At 38.2% G+C, this 22,231-nt stretch overlaps 1 protein-coding gene across 1 annotated transcript in view; it reads left to right on the forward strand.

Annotated features, from left to right (window-relative positions):
• The first annotated feature begins 300 nt into the window (after positions 1-300).
• The window catches only part of RASSF9 (Ras association domain family member 9), a 41,382-nt gene continuing 19,451 nt past the window's right edge, over positions 301-22,231 (forward strand). The window contains exon 1 of the mRNA XM_047788335.1: positions 301-630. Coding sequence (XP_047644291.1) covers positions 584-630 — 47 coding nt within the window. The 5' untranslated portion in view covers positions 301-583. The remainder of the gene's footprint in view (positions 631-22,231) is intronic.

Here is a 22,231-nt window from a genome sequence, read left to right on the forward strand (position 1 = left end):
AATGCTTGGCCCCCACTCCTGCTTGCCACGGTCAGATTACTTTTCACAGACTGGAGCTGGCTGGCAGGCCGGGGTATTTCCTTTTCAATCTTTTCTGTGTGTTCACTTCACCCTGTGTGGTTGGAAGTGGAAAGCAGGGGAGGGGGGTTTCCAAATGGAGTGAAATTCCTATTCCGTGGGTATTACCATGCCCGTGGGGTTGGCAGGTCTTAAAGTTGAGCACGTCTGCAAATAACCATAGAACACAATAGAGGCCCCCTCCCTTCCTCTCTCTCCCTCTCTCTCTCTCTCTCTCTTTTTTTTTCCTTTTCCTGCCTCCAAATGCCTTCTCCGAGGCTGAAGCTGGGCAGGTCTCCAAAGGTACAGCAGCCACAACAATCCCGCAGTTCAAAGTTAAGCAGCAGTTGCACAACTTCCAGCAACTCTCTTAACAGGCTGCTAATGAGCTGAAAGCCAGAAACATCTAAGGAGGTGAAGAGGAAGCTTCTAGTTCTCCACCCTCCACCCTGGAAATCCAGATATTCCCAGCCCCCTTCAGATAACTTTGAGTTCCAGTGGTTGGTGTTCCCTTGCCTAACGGACCATGGCTCCCTTTGGAAGAAACTTGCTGAAGACTCGACATAAAAACAGGTAAAGTCTAGCGCGTGTGTCCTCGGGACCCTAGCTGTGAATGTGTGTGTTTGGTGGCAGTTACATTCTGATGAAAACTGCTCTTGGGGGACAAAGCCCTAGGGGGTTAGCGCTGGTGTTTATACTCACTGGTGAGGTCTCCTTCCTGTAACAAGGGTTACAGAAGCCAGTTCAAAGATCTCTGAAAATAAGGGATGCTCATTTTGACTCCCATTTTCTCCCTTTGGCCCCTTCTGGTTCCACCGTCATCCAGATCTCTCTCTGTGTGGCCCTGCCTAGTTGAGAGGAGTGGGAGGGCGAGTTTTATTCGGCTCCAGACAGAATCTCAGTGTCTGATAGCAAGAGTTACAGTTTGGGTGCAGACAGAAGGAGAATTTATTAGCCACTAATTCGAATGAAAAACACAGCTGCTGTTACAGTTCCGAGATAGTGCTTTGGCTCCCCTTAGAGCAGGGCATGCCTGAAACCTGGAAAGTTCCCAAAGTGAAAACACTTTGTCCAGAAACTTCTTGTGAACGCATCGTTCTTTTGAAACTCTTTGAGAACTTGAACTGGTTTTAGGCACTTAAAAAAAAGAGCTTCAAATGGCTGCCCTCCTTAATCCTTATTATTTTGATTAGCAAATCAAACTCTTTTAGTTTGATTTGCTGTTTTAAGCCTGCAATGCCAGCAGTATAAATGTGTTTCTCTCTCTCTCTCTCTCTCACACACACACACACACAGATTTTTCTTGAGTATGTGTGTTCAATCCTATTGTATTAAGTCGAATGTTACATTTCCAGGCCTAAATAATATGAGGATAACTTTAGACATGGGCTGTACGTTTTTAATACATTTATTTTGGCATCAGGGCTTTTCCACAGCTCTTCTCTCAATCATGCCTGTTTGTACTTGTCATAATTCACTTACTGTACATTTAAAAGCATACAATTACATGGTAGGAAATGATAACGTTATTCTAAAGTGTCTGCAATGACCATATAGAGTGGTACAACTTTAAATCTCCAGACTGTTTTGTGCATGAATGCCTGCCTGAAGAATTCTGATATTACCTTACTCTGTGTCTTCACGATTGCATTGACTCAGTTACCTAAAGAAATGAAAGCAGCAATAATCAATGCTGTCAAACTTTCTAAACCCATTTTATTTGCTATAATTTGGTACTGTGTCACAAATATGGTATTTCTGATAATGAGTGAAATGTCTATATGTTAAAATAAAGAAACATGTCTGAGTGTTCTTAAAAAATAAGTTAGTGATGGATATTCACAGAGGGTTGTAAAAAAAAAAAAAAAAAGTAGGGCTGTATTTTAGTGTTGTCGATGTGTTAAAACAGTCCAGCTGACTCTTCTGGCCAAAAGAAAACCATCACTACTTTTTAAAGGTTATTCAGTAGCATCTTTTTTGAAGTGTGTTTGTTTAAATGCTATAAAAAATATAAGAACTTACTTTGGGGAAGTTCATGGTATTACAAAACAAGTTATGTTTTTGGCATAGTGATCTTTGAATACCCTGGTAGTTCAGGGTCGTTGGGTATTTGTGGGTGTGTGTTTTAATTAATTCAAACTACATGCACCCTGTGAGTTCCCCTCAGTAACTTTCACTCAAGGAGGTGAATACACAAGCATTTTTTAATATGACATTTTCTATACAAAATTATGGAAAAAAGTAGAAGAAAACAATAAAAGATGGGGAGTTTAATAGTATTTCATGTTTCTCTGAGAAAATAGAATGCTACTCCCGAAGATGATGCTTTATTATAAACACGTTTTGGTGAAAATGGTAACAGTGAGGCTATGTGTAAGTTGCTGTAATAACAGCGCTTCCCTTTAAAGATTTGTATTTTTCCCATCCTTAAGGAACACTGAAACCACAGCAGTGGTTAGGGACATAAAAATATGTGTATGTCCAACTAAGCAGTAAATAAACCATGTGGTGTGTTGAAATAGAATTGATGTATATTTGTTTTCAGTGTTTAGTTTTGGTATAAATGAGATAGTTCTTGTTTTGTTTTTTTCACCTTTGAAAAGGGGAAATAATGATCTAAATAATCATTATTTATTTAAATAATGGGGTCCATAATGATTTAAATAATTCTCCTCCAAACATAGAAACAAAATAACTTTCCTTAAATGACAAGTGATTCATCCTTTGATGGAGTCATCCTTTGATTCATGCCTTGGCTTACGATAAAGTGGTTATCTGATAACAATCAATGAATTCCTCAAATATACAGTATAAGATTCCTTGTAGAATGTAAAGGAAGCATTTGAACCATATACATATATGTATCTTGTGATGTAAAATTTATAGAGTGAAAAGAATAACGAACATAATTGCAACTTTGTCAGAAGGAAAAAATGAGGACTGTTAGAAGAAATATTAGGATTTTGAGGTCATGACATTTTGAGAAAGTTTGTTTATTGAGCTTCTCTGCATCCTTTTCTCTGTCATTTTTCATTTTTTTCACTCAGAATGATATTTAATCATCCAAGATTGAACCTCGTTAGGTAGTTCTGTAAACAGCCTTATAATGCATGGCTAATTGAGAGTTTCAGAGATAGATGGAAAACAAATGGAACTTGAAAGTATGAGGCATAAAAACTTTTAGAAGACACAAACTAAAGCTTGAAGAGGGCAGGGCCATATCTGTCTAGTCACCAAAGTATTCCTGTGGCTAAGACAGTACTTGGCATATTATGGACCTATATGATACAGTTGTTTATATAATTTTGTAAACTAAAGTTATAATCTGTAGTCTAAGCAAAAACATAATAATTTCATTCTCTAATCCTCCTCCATATCAGCTGGTATTTTATAAAAGTGAATATTTTATAAAGGATTTGATGACATCTGATAGAATCCAAAACCCAGGAGGATGGACAAATAATTACATTGATCTGGACACCAAGCTAATCCTAAACTACCGGAACATACTTTCTAAATTTTAAGAAGCAATCCAAAAATTTTGAAAGCAGTCTTCAGGAAATTTGAGGATAATACATGGCCGTAAAATGATTTTATTTGGACAAAGAAACATTTTGTGCTTTTCATTTCTAACTTTTGGGTAAATAAAAGAAATGGAGCCGATCTAAAATCTTTATGCTTACATTAAGAATTAATTTGTAAGAGTTTTCTAATTGCCATAACATTTAGTAGGAGGAGTATCATTTTCAGAAGGACGTTTGGTTTCAGGAAATGGATTGTTTACTTTTCCCTAATAATAGAATGTTCTGTGACTGAATCCCAAAATTGATAATTATCTTCTTACATAAATGAAGAATAAAAATAGTGGCGAGTCGAGGCACTTTATTTTCAATAAACTATTGAAGTCTCTGAAAATATTTTCTAAAAGTCAGTAGGCAGCTTTTCTTTCTCATAGAAAACCCAAAGATCCAAATAATGAAGCATGAATTCACTTGATATTCATAAGGACATTAAATAATATTTAGATTAGCATATTCAGGTATTCACATAGGTTCTTATCTGTTGGTGTGATTATCTTTATATTAAGTTCTATTTTCAAGACAGTGATTGTTTTAAAAGCTAATGCTTCTTTTTTTTTTTTTTTTTTTTCCCACTGTACAGCAAGGGGGTCAGGTTATCCTTACATGTATACATTACAATTACATTTTTCCCCCAGCCTTTCTTCTGTTGCAACATGAGTATCCAGACAAAGTTCTCAATGCTATTCAGCAGGATCTCCTTGTAAATCTATTCGAAGTTGTGTCTGAGAAGCCCAAGCTCCCGATCCCTCCCACTCCCTCCCCCTCCCATCAGGCAGCCACAAGTCTCTTCTCCAAGTCCATGATTTTCTTTTCTAAGGAGATGTTCATTTGTGCTGGATATTAGATTCCAGTTATAAGTGGTATCATATGGTATTTGTCTTTGTCTTTCTGGCTCATTTCACTCAGTATGAGAGTCTCTAGCTCCATCCATGTTGCTGCAAATGGCATTATGCCATTCTTTTTTATGGCTGAGTAGTATTCCATTGTGTATATATACCACCTCTTCCGAATCCAATCATCTGTCGATGGACATTTGGGTTGTGTCCATGTCTTGGCTATTGTGAATAGTGCTGCAATGAACATGCGGGTGCACGTGTCTCTTTTAAGGAGAGTTTTGTCTGGATAGATGCCCAAGAGTGGGATTGCGGGGTCATATGGAAGTTCTATGTATAGATTTCTAAGGTATCTCCAAACTGTTCTCCATAGTGGCTGTACCAGTTTACATTCCCACCAACAGTGTAGGAGGGTTCCCTTTAAAAGCTAATGCTTCTTAATAGCACACAGCAACTTTTTCAAAAAATTCTGAAAGTGGAATGTCACTATGAAGCTTTTTGGGATACTTGATTGTGAGTTATGATTCCTTGGTATCTTAATTAATAGAATTGGGGGCACAGAATTGGTTGAACTTTTTACCAGACTTTGCTAGAAGCAGAAAGTTATCATAGTAAAGCGGTATTTTCATGTTTGTTGGAAATGTAAAATTAGAGTTCTTTCATGTGATTCATTGAACATTAACAATGAATATGAAAGGATCTAATTTAGTGAATAAGGCTTTTATAATTATTGATCAGTACTATTCAGTCAGACTTTGGCTTTGCCTTGGCTTTTCCCACATCTATATGCCACAGGTGGTAACATTGTTCTAATACCAACTTAAAATTGAAAGTCTCCAAAAAATAGATTTGTAATGAAATTGTTGGAAGTAAATAATGCAGCTCTACTCTTTCATAATGGACCCAGAATATTTGCATTAAAATTTGCTTTTGAATGAATTAGAATAAATCTAACCAAGTTTTTAAAAAGCAGGTGCCTCATATTGCTCCTTTAAGCACCTCATGCTGCACATACTTACTCTGTTGGAAGGACTGAGTTTTGTGGTTATGGTAAAAGTTGCTGGCAACACTGATGTTTTCTCTGGGTAGTTAGAAGTATGGTAACTTCTGAATTCTCCAGAATAGGAAATTATCATGTACTATTTTGTCTAACCTCTAGTAAATACTGGAAATGCCTCCACAATTGGGGGTTGAGAAATGTCAGCTATTTGAGTACGAACATCTTTTCAGTTCCCAGGTGTTCCTGAAAGAGATTTACCCTAATGATACCTGGTAACTTAAGTAGTTATTACTTGGCAGCAGACAGCCCATTAGAAGCAATGATTGGAATGCTCTGTCCCTGGCAAAAATGTCCTGACAACACTGGCAGCAGGTAAATTGAGCTCTAGGTTAAGTCCCGAATTGTTATGCAAAAACCTATAAGCCAACTTCAAATCCACTACATGAGATGTTTTATTATGTACCATATCGACTTGTGAAACATGTCAAGGTGGAAATCTTAAGGATTTTTTTCTAGGTTTTTAAAGGTTTATAGCTGGTTAACTATTTTATTTACGTAACCTCTTTATTGGCTGGATGTATAACTTAGAAAGTTTCAATGTTATTTGGTATGTGGTTTGGGAAGTCTGATAGTAGCTCTAAGTAATTGACAAAAGTGAGGCTCTCTTCTTTGATTTTAGTTTTAAAATGGAAGAAAGTTGAGGTAAGAGCAGGAGTTTACCTCTTCCAGGTGAATGTGGATACTAGCTCTTGACAAGCCATCTTTTTGTCCCTAGCGTATTGGTTTTCTAAAACAAGGCTTCATGCTATCTGCACTGTATACATGTGAAAGGAAAAAGTTCCACATATTTCTGTGTTCTGATCTCTTTAGTGTATACTTGCTTAGGAGTTTTAAAATGATCCCTTTGGCAAAATGCACAGAATACATGCAACACGGATTTCTTAAGAGTCAGTTAGTTGTTTGTTTGTCTTTTAAAATAGATTGAGATTCAGTTATTGTGGAGTCTGTTGTAAGGCTACACTAGAGAAAGTCTGCGTATTTTTTGATTGTAATTTACTAGTGGGAACAGTCACGCAATGCAAAGTGATTACTTATATGAATTTAATAGAGCCTGGATGAGATATTTAGCACTGGCGGTGATGAGTAAGATATTTCAAGAATAAAAATAAAAATTCATATTTCAGTTATATGAATTGAATAGAGCTTTGGGGAGATATTTAGCACTGGCTGTGGTAAGTAAGATATTTCAGAATACTGAAAAACAAGGCAAGTTATCCTCAAAGGTTTGTATCTGCAGGTTAAAATGTCTTCTCTTCTTATAAATAAAGTGTCTTAAAAGATAGTTATAAAAAAATTATCATTGGTATAGGCTCAGTGAGATCAGGGACCTTACATCTCTTGTTCCTTTCTAGTTAAACACTGGATTAAGTGCCCAATAAATATTTGTTGGTTGAATAAATGCAAACAATATACACTCTCCAAATGTAGCTGGTCCCATAAGTACTTGGATCAGAGCAGTGGGTCAGCACATTTGTGGTGAATGGATTCATGGATAACTTAAAGATGGCATGCACACATTAAAAATTGACCTCTCCTCGTCTTTGCTTCTAGGGTCAACTTCTCCTTGCTTCCGCATGGTTAGGGGCTGTATCTGAGAAATAGATGCTATAAGAGACTTGGCCAGGCTTCTGGTAGAAAACAAACCAAGGAGCAGGGTAGTTTATTCTTCTCTAGGACTGCTCTCCCTTCTTCACACTCCATGCATGTAGCCCTGTATGTATATGAGTGAGGTCTGGTCGATGACGTTCCTTGGTTACCATAGACCCCGCTGTTGAAAATGGTCATTTTCCTCCTTCTTTTGGGATAAGAGGGAAATAAGATTGGAAAATACTTGTTTTCTCATGTGAAAGGAGGATTTAATCTCTTTGTGTAAGATAATTACAGTTTATGAGACAAAGGTAAAATGCGAGAAATAGGCAGAAAGTATCTTGGTTAAGGACTCCAGCTCTTGAGTCACACAGACTTGAGGTCATCTCCTGGATACGCCATTATTAGCTGTGTGCCCTGATGCAAATATTTCATCTTTCTAATACAACAATGACAATATGTGAAGGCAATTTTAAGTTTGACAATTGGAGGGGTTGCTCGTTGAGTACAGGAACACACATTTATGAATAATAATATCACTAAGATCATTCTGGAGCCTTGGGATGTGACTGTGCAAATGAGGCAGCCCTTATGCTTAAGGTTTGTTCTCTTCAGGGTAAATCCACCTCTGCCAACACTTCTTCTCACACCATGTGCCAAGCAGTGTTCTAAGTGGTTTACCTAATACTTAAAATCATGCTGTGAAGAATCACTCTTTTCCCTATTTCGCATATGGGCCATTCAAGACCCAGAGCAGTGTAACGATTCATCAATGGCAGAGACAGGATTTGAATCCATGCTCTTAACCATGGCTCTCTATGGCCTATTTGGTATTTAGCTTTCCTTGCCTCTAAAACAGAGTTAATCCTAAACCGTTAAGTGCAAGGATTAAATCTGATTATATAAAAAAGTTTAGCACAGCACTAGAGCATAATAAAAGTTCAATAAATATTCACTCCTTGTTCCAGCCTGTTGGATTAAATATGTTATCAAGCATATCTAAGTTTTTAATACCTAAACATGATATTTTTGGCTTTGAAGTCTCAAACTTATTAGAATTTCTGTATCACCACGGCTCTCTTTTCCTCCTTAGATACGAAAAGGTACATCATAAATTACTGAATATAATTAGAAATGAGTCTATAAATGTTGTGCAAATACTATCTTTGGATCTTGATAAAATAGTTCAATTCTGACAAGCTATTATGTTTAATCCTCACATCTCATCTGAGCCCAATTATGAGACTATTAATGATTTTGCAATGCATAGCATAGTTCAAGAGATTTTTCCTCCTGTGTCTTTGCGAAGTTTGGATAAAAACAAAGCTACCTTATTTAAATATTTTATGTTTGTTTAATATTGAGAGGTTGAATTGGATACAAAAGATCTCTTTCTTGGCTAAGCTTTTGTCATTTAAAAATACCCTCTGCAGAGCAGAATTTACTTCTCTTGTCCTGCTTCTTCTTTTTTTAACGTTTTCAAGAAAACTTTAAGACAGAATTACAAGAAGGATTTCTTTTTAAATTTCATTTTACCTAAACATCATCACAAGAGGTAGTATTATGATAAAAGTCAACTGTGTTATTTACAATTACAAATAGATGCATTTCTTTGAACGTACTAGAAAAGGCCGAACTGTGTACTCCAAATGGGTGAATTTCATCCTTTGTGGAATAGATGTCAATAAGCTGTTTTTAAAAAAGAAAAAAATGTGGACAGTTTATAAATTATAATATCTAAGAATTACTGAGTGTTTACTATTTGCAAGGCACAGTTTTAAGTTTAGTAATACAAACATATGAATGTTAGGAGTAGCTCTCTTTTTATTTTATTCCTTTAGGTCTAGAAAACTCTGTATTTTGTATTGTACTAAACATGCAAAGACACAACCTCATTCCTAAGGGATTAAACTCCTAATTGAGAAAACAGCATTATGGTTAAATATCTCATGCATGAACTTTTTTAAAAAAATCACTCTTCCATGGGAAACTGTCATTGACAGGGTAAATAAAATCATAATCTTCACAATACAGTTGAGAAAATGAGAATATGATCTCTCGAGGTTGAGGAAGCCTCTTCCTCCGTAGAGTAGGTGCTCACTAAATATTTTTGATTGTCTCTAAGTAGAAGTATATAAGGGAGGAATAAATGGAGATAAGTGAAAATAAAAGATGCATCATCATAATTAGACAACATTTATTAAACTCCCACAGCAGATGACAGGCTTGGACAAGAGAAGGGAACACAAGAAGTTGTACAAAAATATGTAGGAGGGGCTGAATCACACAAAGCTAAGAATGACTCAGGATAATCAAAAGACAAGAATTCAGGAAGTAGGCAGAAATATGGTCAGTTTGGTAAGAATCCAGAATCTTGCTTGAGTTAGTAGAAAATAGTGCTTTATGGTGACAAAAATGTTGGGAGTTCCAGTTGTGTCTCAGAGGTAATGAACCCAACTAATATATCCATGAGGACACAGGTTCAACCCCTGGCCCTGCTCAGTGGGTTAAGGATTCCGCATCACCGTGAGCTGTGGTATAGGTCACAGATGCAGCTTGGATCCCATGTTGCTGTGGCGTAGGCCCTTTAAAAAAAAAAAAAAAAAAAAAAAAAAAAACTACAGATGACTGATGTTTGTTCTAATAATCATATTAAACTGGCAGTTTATCATCTTATAAAATTGAATTATTTAATTCCATTAATGCAGGTAGTGGTCCTATCTGAGAAAATGTTCATTCTCCCTTCTCATGGTGTATAATTGGTAGGAATTTCGTGTCTGAGGTTTATTGATGTGCTTGCTGCACAGTGTATGCTTGTTGTTCTCAACCAAGGACCAAGACATTTTATGGCCACCTCAAATCCCTTTGGTTACTCCAATGCTCCTCATTTACGCTGACCTTTGTCAATCCTTGTGGAATTCCCTGCAGTTATGTTTAACTGAGGATACTTAAGATCTAGTAGCAGCGCTTTAGTTTGGGGGAGGACGAGTCTCCCATAGTAGAACCCAAGGATACCTATTTTTAGCTCTGTACATAATTACATTGTCTGGAAGCTATGAGAGATGCTATTGAAAAACCACAGATGTTTCCATGGGTATATAGATAGTAATTAAAATCTCATATGAAGAAGAGTTGTACACAATTAGAAAAAGTTCTTATGAAGCTATAGTGGACCTTTGAGATTCCACCTTTTTTAACAGTGCAGGAAGTCAGGTACTTGACAGAAGTGGACCATAATGTATTAGCTTTAATTTCTTGAATGTTCTTCTACTCTAGTACTGAAAGCCAAATAATTTTTCCTTAGACTTAATAACTGGCCTGAGGCTTAGACTACATTATTTTTGAAATGATCATTTGTAGTGGTTCTGCTTTTAGTTAGGAGGACTTTCTGTAACCCCAGTTTAGAGAAGGAGATACTATAGCTGCTTGTGCTACATAGTGTTTTGACATAGTCCGAGCATATTATAGTATTGCTTTCTCCTCTTCCTTAGCATCTAAAACCAAAATAGTCATAAACTATCTCACTCTATCATATTTGACATCTACCTGCATGTATTTCCCTCGTTGGATCTCAAGATAATTATTTGATGATTTTTAAAAATCCAGAAATATCAAATGAGTCCCACATTTTAAGGAGAATTATGAAAGATTAAAGATAAATCAGATCAGGAGTTCTTTCTGTGGCACAGTGAAACAAATCTGACTAGGAACCCCAAGGTTGTGGGTTTGATCCCTGGCTTCGCTCAGTGGGTCAAGGATCTGGCGTTGCTGTAAGCTGTGGTGTAGGTCACAGACAGGGCTTGGATCTGGCAGTGCTATGGTGTAGGCTGGCAGCTGTAGCTCCTATTCAACCCATAGCCTGGGAACCTCCATATGCCATGGGTGTGGCCCTAAAAAAAAAAAAAAAGATACATCAGATCACACTTTTAACAAATTTGTTGATTAGTAGACACTAATGTAAAATACAACGCAGACATTTTAAAGTATCATAATGAAATCTATATATTTGACAAAAAATAGTTATTTGCTTTATAACGTGTGCCACGTAGTGTTCTAGGTGCTGAGGTTAAAACAGTGGAAAGATAGTCTAAGTCTCTGTGCTCACTGAGCTTTTAATACAGTGGTGAACAGACAGACAGTACACACACAGTAAATGATTAAGAAATTTCAGATAAAGGGTACTGTTAAGAAGGTCCCATTGTGGCTCAGAGGTAACAAGCTCAACTAAGATCCATGAGGATGCAGGTTCGATCCCTGGCCTCAGTCAGTGGGTTGAGGATGCAGCGTTGCCATGTGGTGTAGGTCACAGATGTGGCTCGGATCCCGCCTTGCTGTGGTTGTGGTGTAGGCCAGCGGCTGTAGTTCCCATTCGACCCCTAGCCTGGGGACTTCCATATGCCACAGGTGCGGCCCTAAAAAGAAAAGAAAGAAAAAGTACTGTTTATAAGAGTTGCTAGGCAGGCAGAATTTATAGAATTCAAAATTGAGTGGATGGTGGCAGGACAAAGTCTTAGGTGGGGAAAAAGGGAATCCGTGCTTATTACAATTTTGGGTCTGTGTAAATGGGAATATAGTTGAATCATCATAAAGAACAGCCAAAATGGCAAGGGTAATTTTGGGGAGCAAAGAACATCAGGGTGAAGAGTGAAAAATTCATGGCGTCATTTGAATGTTTCCAAATACTGCACCTCCAAACACCTGGTGTTTGGACACACGGTGCCGTGAAAGCAGCCTTTCATCCATGCTACTCCCATCCCTCTGACATCCATACGGGGCTGATGAATATGGAACATACTGCAGCTGGAATGGGTCTTTAAAGGCAGGACTCTTGTTGGTTTCCCAGCCAAGGCCTTTGAGCTGACTCATCCTCCGTTAAACCTACTCAGTCTCCCTGAAGCCTTTCATAGACCTCCGGGGATGATCCTTCAATCACTGCCTTTCGTTGATTCCTTCCAAACATGGCCCTCACTTCCATGAGATGATATATTTCTTCTGTTTAAAGAACACATTATTTTCAATTTTTTTATCCCCTAGAGAATCTAGAACAAAATCTAAATGTTTGCAGCCGGTAACTCACTAGGTCAGGAGTTGACAGACTTTTTGTATAAAAGACCACATGATGAAATATTTAGGGTTTTGGGGGCCATGATGTCACGATCTCAGCCACTCACCTCTGTCAGTGTAGTGTGAAAACGGACATAATTAAATGGGCATGACTGTATTTCAAAACATATTCACAAAAATGAATGGTGGGATCATTGCAGTCTAGTTGACGAAAATATTCCCTTTGTTTACCTCCTCTAACCTCCTTCCACCTCTCATGCTCTAAAAAAATAAAAGAACATTTAACTCTAGTATCTTAGGCTCTTAGGCTTCAAAGATGAAAGAGTCAGCCTGGGACCTGCCTGGCAAACCAGCTAAAAAGAGAAGCAGAAAATGTTATCACACAGTGAACACTGAATTCTAAAGGTGCATCAAGAATGGGCACCCATTTCCATGTGGGGTGTTGAGAGTGGGGCTGTTCAGAAACAGTGAGAAAATTGAGGAAGCAACATTTGAAGCAGACTGAGAGTTAGATGAAGAAAGGGGGAAAACGTGTTTCAGGCCAAGGAAGCCGTTTTCGGAAAAGCCCAGAGTGAAAAATGAAAGGATAGCACATACAGTTCATGCGCTCTTAGCAATTCACGGGGTGATAGATGTGACAGTGACAGTCATATTAGATCTGTCAGAGACCAGCAAGATGTTGGGAATCGCAGACTCCCCTTGTGTATTGAAGAGTGCTTGGCTATGAGTTGAGGAATCGTGTCCTGTAAGTAATTCTAGGCACACTCAGGAGAGAAATGATGAACAGAAGAGATAGTGAGAAGGAGACACAGACAAAGAGAGAGAGGAGGGTATAAGAAGGGAGAGGAAGAAAGGTAAAGAAAATAAAAATGTAAAGTTCCCGTTGTGGCTCAGTGGTAAGGTAGTACACCTGAGTAGTATCCATGAGGATGCAGGTTTGATCCCTGGCCCCGCTCAGTGGGTTCAGAATCCAGTGTTGCCATGAGCTGTGGTGAATTTCACAGATGAGGCTTGGATCTGGCATTGCTGTGGCTGTGATATAGGCTGGCAGCGGCAGCTCTGATTCAACCCTTAGCTGGGTTTAGGGCAGATGCAGCCCTAAAAAAGCAAAAATAAAATAAAATAAGTAAATAAATAGGATTGGAATCCAATAAAGATTTTGATTTTTTTTTTCTCCTTTTTACGGCTGTACCTGCAGCACATGGAAGTTCCTGGCCCAGGGGTTGCATCGGGGCTGCCACTGCTGGCCTATGCCACAGCCAGGAGAGTGCCAGATTGGAGCAGCACTGGTGACCTGCGGTGCAGCTTGTGGCAATGCCGGTTCCTTAACCCACTGAACAAAGCTAGAGATTTGAACCCCTATCTTCTCAGACACTATGTTGGGATCTTAACAATAGACAGCCACAATGGGAACTCCCATTTAAAGGTTAAAACAACAGTTGTCTGAATTGTAATAGTGGTGATAGATATGAAAGCACATATTTGGGGGAAAGGATAAAACGTCGTGACTGGCTGTTGAAGTGGAAGGAGACAGAATCTTGGAAGATTCTCACAGTTTTCAAGCTTGAGAGAAAGGGAGGGGGCAGACAGTGACGACATTCAATAAGGTGGGAAATCAAGAGAGAGACGAGTTTGAGATTTGCCGGGAGAGGATGGTGCATTAGTTTTGATGGGTCAGATTTGAGGTGCCTTTGGTAATATAAACATCAGGTAAACATGCAAAGTGGAAATTGGGAATAATGTTCTAGAGCTCGAGGGAAACATAAGTAGATTTGGGAACTGTCACCACACAATTAGTTGATAGAGTTGTACCTGGTATTACACTGGTAAGATGTATACATAGTGAGACAAGAAATGAGTCATAGAAACCTGGGGGCTGCCTATTTTCTTAGTTATCACTTACTGATGGTCAAACGTCCTAAAATTAGTTAAAAACAATTTATTATTTGTCCTGATTCTTTGGGCAAACTGAGGTGGTTCTTTTGGCTTTTACTTGGCTCTCTCATGGGCAATAGGTTGGTTGAAGGTTAGGTTCCCCTAGGACAACTGTGATGGCAGGGTCTCTCTCCGTAAGATCTTTCTTCTCAGGCGTTTTCATCAAACAGCAGTCTTAGGATGGCATTCCAGGAGGAAGAAGGCAGAAGCTTCCAGACTTCTAGAAGCTTGGACTCTAAAACACATGGTTTTCACCACATTCTTTTGACCTTACTTAGTCCCAAGATTTATTCCAGGAAAAAGAAAGAGACTCCATCTCTCGAGGGTAGGAGCTGCCAAAACTTTGTGGCCACCCTTGCGTGGTAGCTATATTGACTAAATATGGAGAGGAAGCAAGGCTTGTGCAAGAACTAAGAAGCTAGAAAGGGAAAGGAAGAATCATGGAGGATGAAATAAAAAGCCAAGGAATAGATTGCTGCAAAAATGGGAGGGAAGGGTCACGATGCATAATATTACAAAGAGGTCCAATCAGATCAGTTCCAAAAACGGCTACCGGGTTTGGAGGTTAGAGCTCTGCTAAACCTAAGAAGAAAAGTGTGTGCTGGGGGTAGGTGGGGATAGAAATCCCATTATGGTTGCGGTTGTTGCTGGAAAGTGATGAAACAGAGAAAGTGAAAGTGACTGTGGGTCACTATTTGAGTTTGTGAAGGCAAGATATTTGAGCTGTTTATGTGGTCAAATGAAGGTTTTATAACGTGACCTAATAGGACGAAGGCCCAGAAGTAAAGGTAGAAGGAAAACAAAAGTTTAAAAAGGGATAAATTGTGAAGCACAATCCTAGAGGAGGTGGAGGTAGTGAAATTCAGAGCATATTAGAGTTAAAACCCTTGGGAAGATAAATGGACTTCAGATATTTTTGATATAGATGACCCGTGTTTTTCTCTTATCAGTGATGTTTTCAGTTATCTTCCTTTTCCTTAACAAAAAGTCCTGACAGGCCCTGGTATATTCTTGTTTCTATAAGTTATTCATTTGTTGTTGCTTTATAGGTGATTGATTTGTGGCTAATGGGAAGAGCTGACTATTGTAGATGAAGCTTCCAAACGGAAATCACAGTTTTCTGCATGATAAACACTATGGTGCCCAGAACATGGAAATCAGGGATAAAGGAGCTCATCTCGTGTTTTCAGCTATCCTGCTGGATAATTCAAATTCTTACCTATTTCCAGTGCCGTTCAAATATGCCCACATATCTCAGAACACATTTCAAGGGGAAAGGGTGGGTGGCTGCAGGCAGATACAAGCTGAAAATCACCAGCATTAGGAAATGACTTCCACCAAGAAGGCAAAACCAATTATGGACTTAGCTGCCAAAAGGAAAACAAATGTTGACATAACTACAGCTATCATTACCCTAAGTCTTCAGGCTTGGTAACTTTCCTTTAATAAATATGCTTTGTTGTTGTGAAATATTTCTTTGCAAAGTACAAGCCAGTAAGGAAAACTTTATGTATTTGCCAGGTGCAGGTAACACTTGGAAGTAAGCCCTAGAATTTCCTATGAGATTTGGTATTTTCTCAGCATTTAATCTGATAAATACCGCATGTTAAATATTTACGTTTTGAGGATAATCAATTTCTGGAATCTGAACTATGAGCTTGGTTTACTTAACCCTCAGTGGTTTCCACTACTCATTCTTTACACATTCCCTTCCCTTTTCTCTGTTTATGGGAACTGGGTAGTCTATTATAGCTACTCTGCAGTTATGGAATGCCTAGAGTTTTTCTTATCCTGCATGACCAGCTGTATTATTACTCCCTAGAAAATTAAACTGGCATTAGTAGAGCATAAAACTAGTGATTTTTAAAATTTGCATACACATATAAAATTTTAGTTTGCAAGGTAATTTTATTTCCTGACTGTCCCGATTTTTCATAGAACAGTTAATTTTCCAAAGGACTCCAATATTAGAACTATTTTAATAAAATGTTGGCGTTCCCGTCGTGGCGCAGTGGTTAACGAATCCGACTAGGAACCATGAGGTTGCGGGTTCAGTCCCTGGCCTTGCTCAGTGGGTTAAGCATCCGGTGTTGCCGTGAGCTGTGGTGTAGGTTGCAGACGCGGCTCAGATCCCGCGTTGTTGTGGCTGTGGTGTAGGCTGGTGGCTACAGCTCCAATTAAACCCCTAGCCTGGGAACCTCCATATGCTGCGGGAGCAGCCCAAGAAATGGCAAAAAGACAAATAAATAAATAAAATGTTAATAGTTGGTGTTTCGTGAAACTATTTGATAGCACTATTTTCATGCTTCATCTACCAAATCAGTGATCTAAATTTGCATAGCGACCTAAGAAAAAGCTGGCATTATTTTTGGCTGACAGGCCTGTGATTATCTCTTCCTGAGACTGCAGTAGTGTGATCTCAACAAGATGTTACTTCAGAGGGCATTTGTCATACTTTGGGTGAAATAGTCAGAGTTAGCTTGTGGGCCAGAGAGTTTCCTCACCATTTGCCTGCTTCATTAATTCTAATTTTTCTTAGATTTTATTTTGTGTGTGTCTGTATACTTGATAGAAATAATCAGAATTGTCATTTAAGGTACATTTTTAAAATTTTATATATAGCATAAGGGAATAAAACGTTTTCTTTGACCCTCGTAAGGTCCCTGCCTGAGTCTGAAAATTAAACTGAGAGAGAGCGATTAACACAAGAAAGGCACTGAATTTTTTTAATATAAATTTTATGTGACACAGAAGCCTTCTTAAGGTTAATGGTTAATCTGAGTCATATGGTAGGTTTCATGAAGAGAAGACAGCCATGGAGAAGCATGGTGGACAGGCCAAAGGATAGAAAGTAAGTGCAGTAAACTGGGAGGAATTTAGCAGGGCATGTTTGGAGTCTTCCCATCCCTTTGTCTTCAGAGATAAAGATGCTCTCTACTTCTGGGTATGGGAAGGGCATCTCTTACATGAGGGTGTTAGGACTTGCTTCAGGGGAGAGGCATGGGTGGAAAGTCCGAGTGAACTTCTTGCTTATCCCATTTTCTAAACCATCTTCAGCTGAAAGTATTCAATACACCAAGGTGCCACTTTTTGGAGTATCAGGTCCTGAATCCCATCAGCAGTATATTGCTGTATTCAAATACCTTCAGGGTGCCTAAGGTGATTGATTTTTTTTTTTTCTTTTTTGGCCATCCCTGTTGCATGTAGAAGTTCCTGGGCTAGGGATCAAACCTTCGCCACAGCAGTGACCCAAGCCACTGACGTGACAATGCTGGATCCTTAACCTGCTGAATGATGTAGAAACTCCATTGATCTATTTTTATTTTTATTTTCGTTTTTTTAAATGATTTTTATTTTTTTTCATTATAGTTGGTTTACAATGTTCTGTCAATTTTCTATTGTACAGCAAAGGGACCCAGTCACACATAAATATATACATTCTTTTTTCTCACATTATCAGGCTCCATCATAAGTGACTACATGTAGTTCCCAGTGCTATACAGCAGGATCTCATTGCTTATCCATTCCAAAGGCAATAGTTAGTATTTATTAAACCCAAATTTGCAGGCCATCCTACAACCTCCCCTACCATCTTGGCAACCACAAGTCTGGTCTCCATGTCCCTGATTTTCCTCTTTTTTTTTTTTGTCTTTTTTGTCTTTTGTTGTTGTTGTTGTTGTTGTTGCTATTTCTTGGGCCGCTCCCGCGGCATATGGAGGTTCCCAGGCTAGGGGTCAACTTGGAGCTGCAGCCACCAGCATACGCCAGAGCCACGGCAACGCCGGATCCGAGCCGCGTCTGCAACCTACACCACAGCTCACGGCAACGCCGGATCGTTAACCCACTGAGCAAGGGCAGGGACCAAACCCGCAACCGCATGGTTCCTAGTCGGGTTCGTTAACCACTGCGCCACGACGGGAACTCCTGATTTTCTTTTCTATGGAAAGGTTCCTTTGTGTCATATGTTAGATTCCAGATATGTGATATCATATGGTATTTGTTTTTCTCTTTCTGATTTTCTTCACTCAGTATGAGAGTTTCTAGGTGCATCCATGTTGCTGCAAATGGCATTATTTTGTTCTTTTTTTATGGCTGAGTAGTATTCATTGTATATATATGGCAGATCTTAATCCATTCATCTGTTGATGGACATTTAGGTTGTTTCCATGTCTTGGCTATTGTGAATAGAGCTGCAGTGAACATGCCGGTGCATGTATCTTTTTCAAGGAAAGTTTTGTCTGGATATATGCCCAAGAGTGGGATTGCTGGGTCATATGGTAATTCTATATTTAGTTTTCTGAGGTACCTCCATACTGTTTTCCCTAGTGGTTGTACCAATTTACATTCCCACCAACAGTGTGGAAGGGTTCCCTTTTCTCCACACACTCTAACATTTGTTATTTGTGGACTTATTAATGATGGGCATTCTGACTGGTGTGAGGTGTTACCTCATAGTAGTTTTGATTCTCACATCTCTAATAATCAGTGATGTTGAGCATTTTTGCATGTGTTTGTTGACCATCTGTATATTTTCTTTGGAGGAATGTCTGTTCAGGTATTTTGCCCATTTTTCAATTGGATTACTGGCTTTTTTGCCACTGAGTCCTATAAGTTGTTTGTGTATTTTAGAGATTAAGCCCTTGTCAGTTGCATCATTTGAGACTATTTTCTCCCATTCTATAAGTTGTCTTTTTGGGTTTTTTTAATGGTTTCCTTTACTGTGAAAAAGCTTGTCAGTTTGATTAGGTCTCATTGGTTTATTTTTGCTTTTATTTCTGTTGCCTTGGGAGACAGACCTGAGAAAACATTTGTAAGGTTGATGTCAGAGAATGTTTTCCCTATGTTCTCTTCTAGGAGTTTGATGGTGTCTTATCTTATGTTTAAGTCTTTAAACCATTTTGAGTTTATTTATTTATTTATTTATTTTTTGTCTTTTTGCCATTTCTTGGGCTGCTCCCACGGCATATGGAGGTTCCCAGGCTAGGGGTCAAATAGGAGCTGTAGCCATGGGCCTACGCCAGAGCCACAGCAACGCGGGATCCGAGCCGCGTCTGCAACCTACACCACAGCTCGTGGCAACGCCAGATCCTTAACCCACTGAGCAAGGGCAGGGACCAAACCCGCAACCTCATGGTTCCTAGTCGGATTCGTTAACCACTGCGCCACCACGGGAACTCCTCGAGTTTATTTTTGTGCATGGTATGAAAGTGTGTTCCAGTTACATTGGTTTACATGCAGCTGTCAACTTTTCCCAGTACCACATGCTGAAAAGACTGTCTTTTTCCCATTTTATGTTCTCGCCTCCTTTGTCAAAGATTAATTGACCGTAGGTGTCTGGGTTTATTTCTGGATTCTCTATTCTGTTCCATTGGTTGGTATGTCTGTTTTGGTACCAGTACCACACCATCTTTTTAACTGTGGCTTTGAAATATTGCCTGAAGTCTGGGAGTGTTATGCCTTCTGCCCGATTTTTGTTCCTCAGTATTGTTTTGGCAATTCTGAGTATTTTGTGGTACCATATAAATTTTTGGATGATTTGTTCTAGTTCTGTGAAAAATGTCATGGGTAATTTGATAAGGATTGCACTGAATCTGTAGATTGCTTTGGGTAGTATGACCATTTTTACAATATTAATTTTTCCAACCCAGGAGCATGGAATAGGTTTCCATTTCTGTGAATGCTCTTTAATTTCCTTGACTAATATTTTATAGTTCTCAGCATATAAGTCTTTCACCTTCTTGGTCAAGTGTATTCCCAGGTATTTGATTTTTGGGGGTGCAATTATAAAAGGTATTGTATTTTTGTATTCCTTTTCTAATGTTTCATTGTTAGTATACAGAAATGCAACTAGTTTCTGAATGTTAATCTTATATCCTGATACTTTGCTGAATTCGTTGATCAGTTTGAATTGTTTTTGGGTTGAGTCCTTAGGGTTTTCTATATATATAGTATCATGTCATCTGCATACAGTGACAGTTTTACCTCTTGTCTTCCTCTTTGGATTCCTTTTATTTCTTTTGTTTGTCTGATTGCTGTGGCTAGGACTTCCAACACTATGTTGAATAAAAGTGGTGAGAATGGGCATCCTTGTCTTGTTCCAGATTTTAGTGGGAAGGCTTTCAACTTTTCTCTATTGAGTATTATATTTGCTGAATGGCTTTTGTTATGTTAAGGTCTGTTTGCTCTATACCCATTTTGGTAAGAGTTTTTATTATGAATGGATGTTGGACTCTGTCAAATGCTTTTTCTGCGTCTATTGAGATGATCTTGTGGTTTTTGAACTTTCTTTTGTTAATGTGGATATATGATGTTGATTGATTTGCATATGTCGAATCATCCTTGTGAACCTGGGATGAATCAAATGTGGTCCTGGTGTATGATCTTTTTGATATGTTGTTGGATTCAGTTAGCTAAATTTTGTTGAGAAATTATGCGTCTATATTCATCAAAGATACTGGCCTATAGTTTTCTCTTTTTGTGGTATCCTTGTCTGGTTTGGAATTAGGGTGATGTTGGCGTCATAGAATGTCTTTGGGAGCATTCCTTCTTCTTCAACCTTTTGGAAAAGTTTAAGGAAGATGGTATAAATTCCTCTTTGTATGTGTGGTAGAATTTGCCTGTGAAGCCATCTGGTCCTGGACTTTTATTCATAGGGAGTATTTTTTATTACATAGTCAATTTAATTTCTAGTGATTGGTCTGTTCAATTGATCTATTTCTTCTTGATTCAGTTTTGGCAGGCTATAAGTCTCTAGAAAGTTGTCCATTTCTTCTAGGTTGTCAAATTTGTTGGAACAAAATTGTTCATAGTACTCTCATAGTTTTTTGGTTGTTTTTTTTGTTTTTGTTTTTGCTTTTTTGTATTTCTGCAGTATCCATTGTGATTTCTCCTTTTTCACTTCTTGTTTTGTTTATTTGGGTTTTTTCTCTCCTCTTTTTAGTGAGTCTGGCCAGAGGTTTGCCAGTTTTCTTTATCTTATCAAAGAACCAGCTTTTGGTTTTATTGATTTTTTTTCTATTGTTTTTTAAATCTCTATTTTATTGATTTCCTCTTTGATCTTTATAATTTCTTTCCCTCTGCTAACTCTAAGTTTTGTTTGTTCTACTTTTTCTAATTCATTTAGGTGGTAGGTTAAGTTGTCTATTTGAGATTTTTCTTCTTTTTTGAGGAAAGCCTGTATCACTATGAATTTCCTCTGAGCACTGGTTTTGCGGCATCCCATAGATTTTGAACAGTTGTGTCTTCATTATCATTTGTCTCAAGGTATTTTTTAATTTTCTTCTTGATTTCCTCATTGACCCATTGGTTTTTTAGTAGCATGTTGTTTAGTCTCCATATAGTTAGTTTTTTCTCATTTCTTTTCCTGTGGTTGACTTCTACTTTCGTGCCATTGTGGTCAGAGAAGATACTTGATATAATTTCTATACTCTGAAATTTGTTGAGGTTAGTTTTGTGCCCCAGTATGTGTTTGATCCTTGAGAATGTTCCATGTGCACTTGAGAAGAATGTATATTCTGATTTTTTTGGATGTAATGTCCTGAAAATGTCTGACTTTTCTATTGTGTCATTTAGGATCTGTGTCTTATTGATTTTCTCTCTAGAGGATCTGTCCATTGATGTGAGTGGGGTGTTAAAGTCTCCTAATATGATTGTATTCCCATCAATTTCTTTTATGTCTGTTAGTATTTGTGGGAGATATCTGGGTGCTCCTATATTAGGGGCATATGTATTGATGATTGTAATAGCCTCTTCTTGAATGGGTCCTTTAACCATTAAATAGTGTCCTTCTTTGTCTTTCTTTATGGCCTTCATTTTAAAGTCTATTTTGTCTGATATGAGTATTGCAACTCCCGCTTTCCTGTCTTGTCCATTGGCATGAAATATCTTTTCCCATCCCCTCACTTTCAATCTATATGTGTCCTTTGCCCTAAGGTGAGTTTCTTATAGACAACAGATTACAAGTTTTTGCTTTTTTATTCAGGCTGCTACTCTATGTCTTTTGATCAGAGCATTCAGTCTATTGACATTTAAGGTAATTATTGATGAATATGTATTTATTGCCATTTTAAACCTTGTTTTCCAGTTGATTCTATGTTTCTCCTTTCTTCCTTTTT

This window comes from Phacochoerus africanus, chromosome 7 (genome assembly GCF_016906955.1).
Source record: "Phacochoerus africanus isolate WHEZ1 chromosome 7, ROS_Pafr_v1, whole genome shotgun sequence".
In the NCBI taxonomy this organism is placed as follows: domain Eukaryota; kingdom Metazoa; phylum Chordata; class Mammalia; order Artiodactyla; family Suidae; genus Phacochoerus; species Phacochoerus africanus.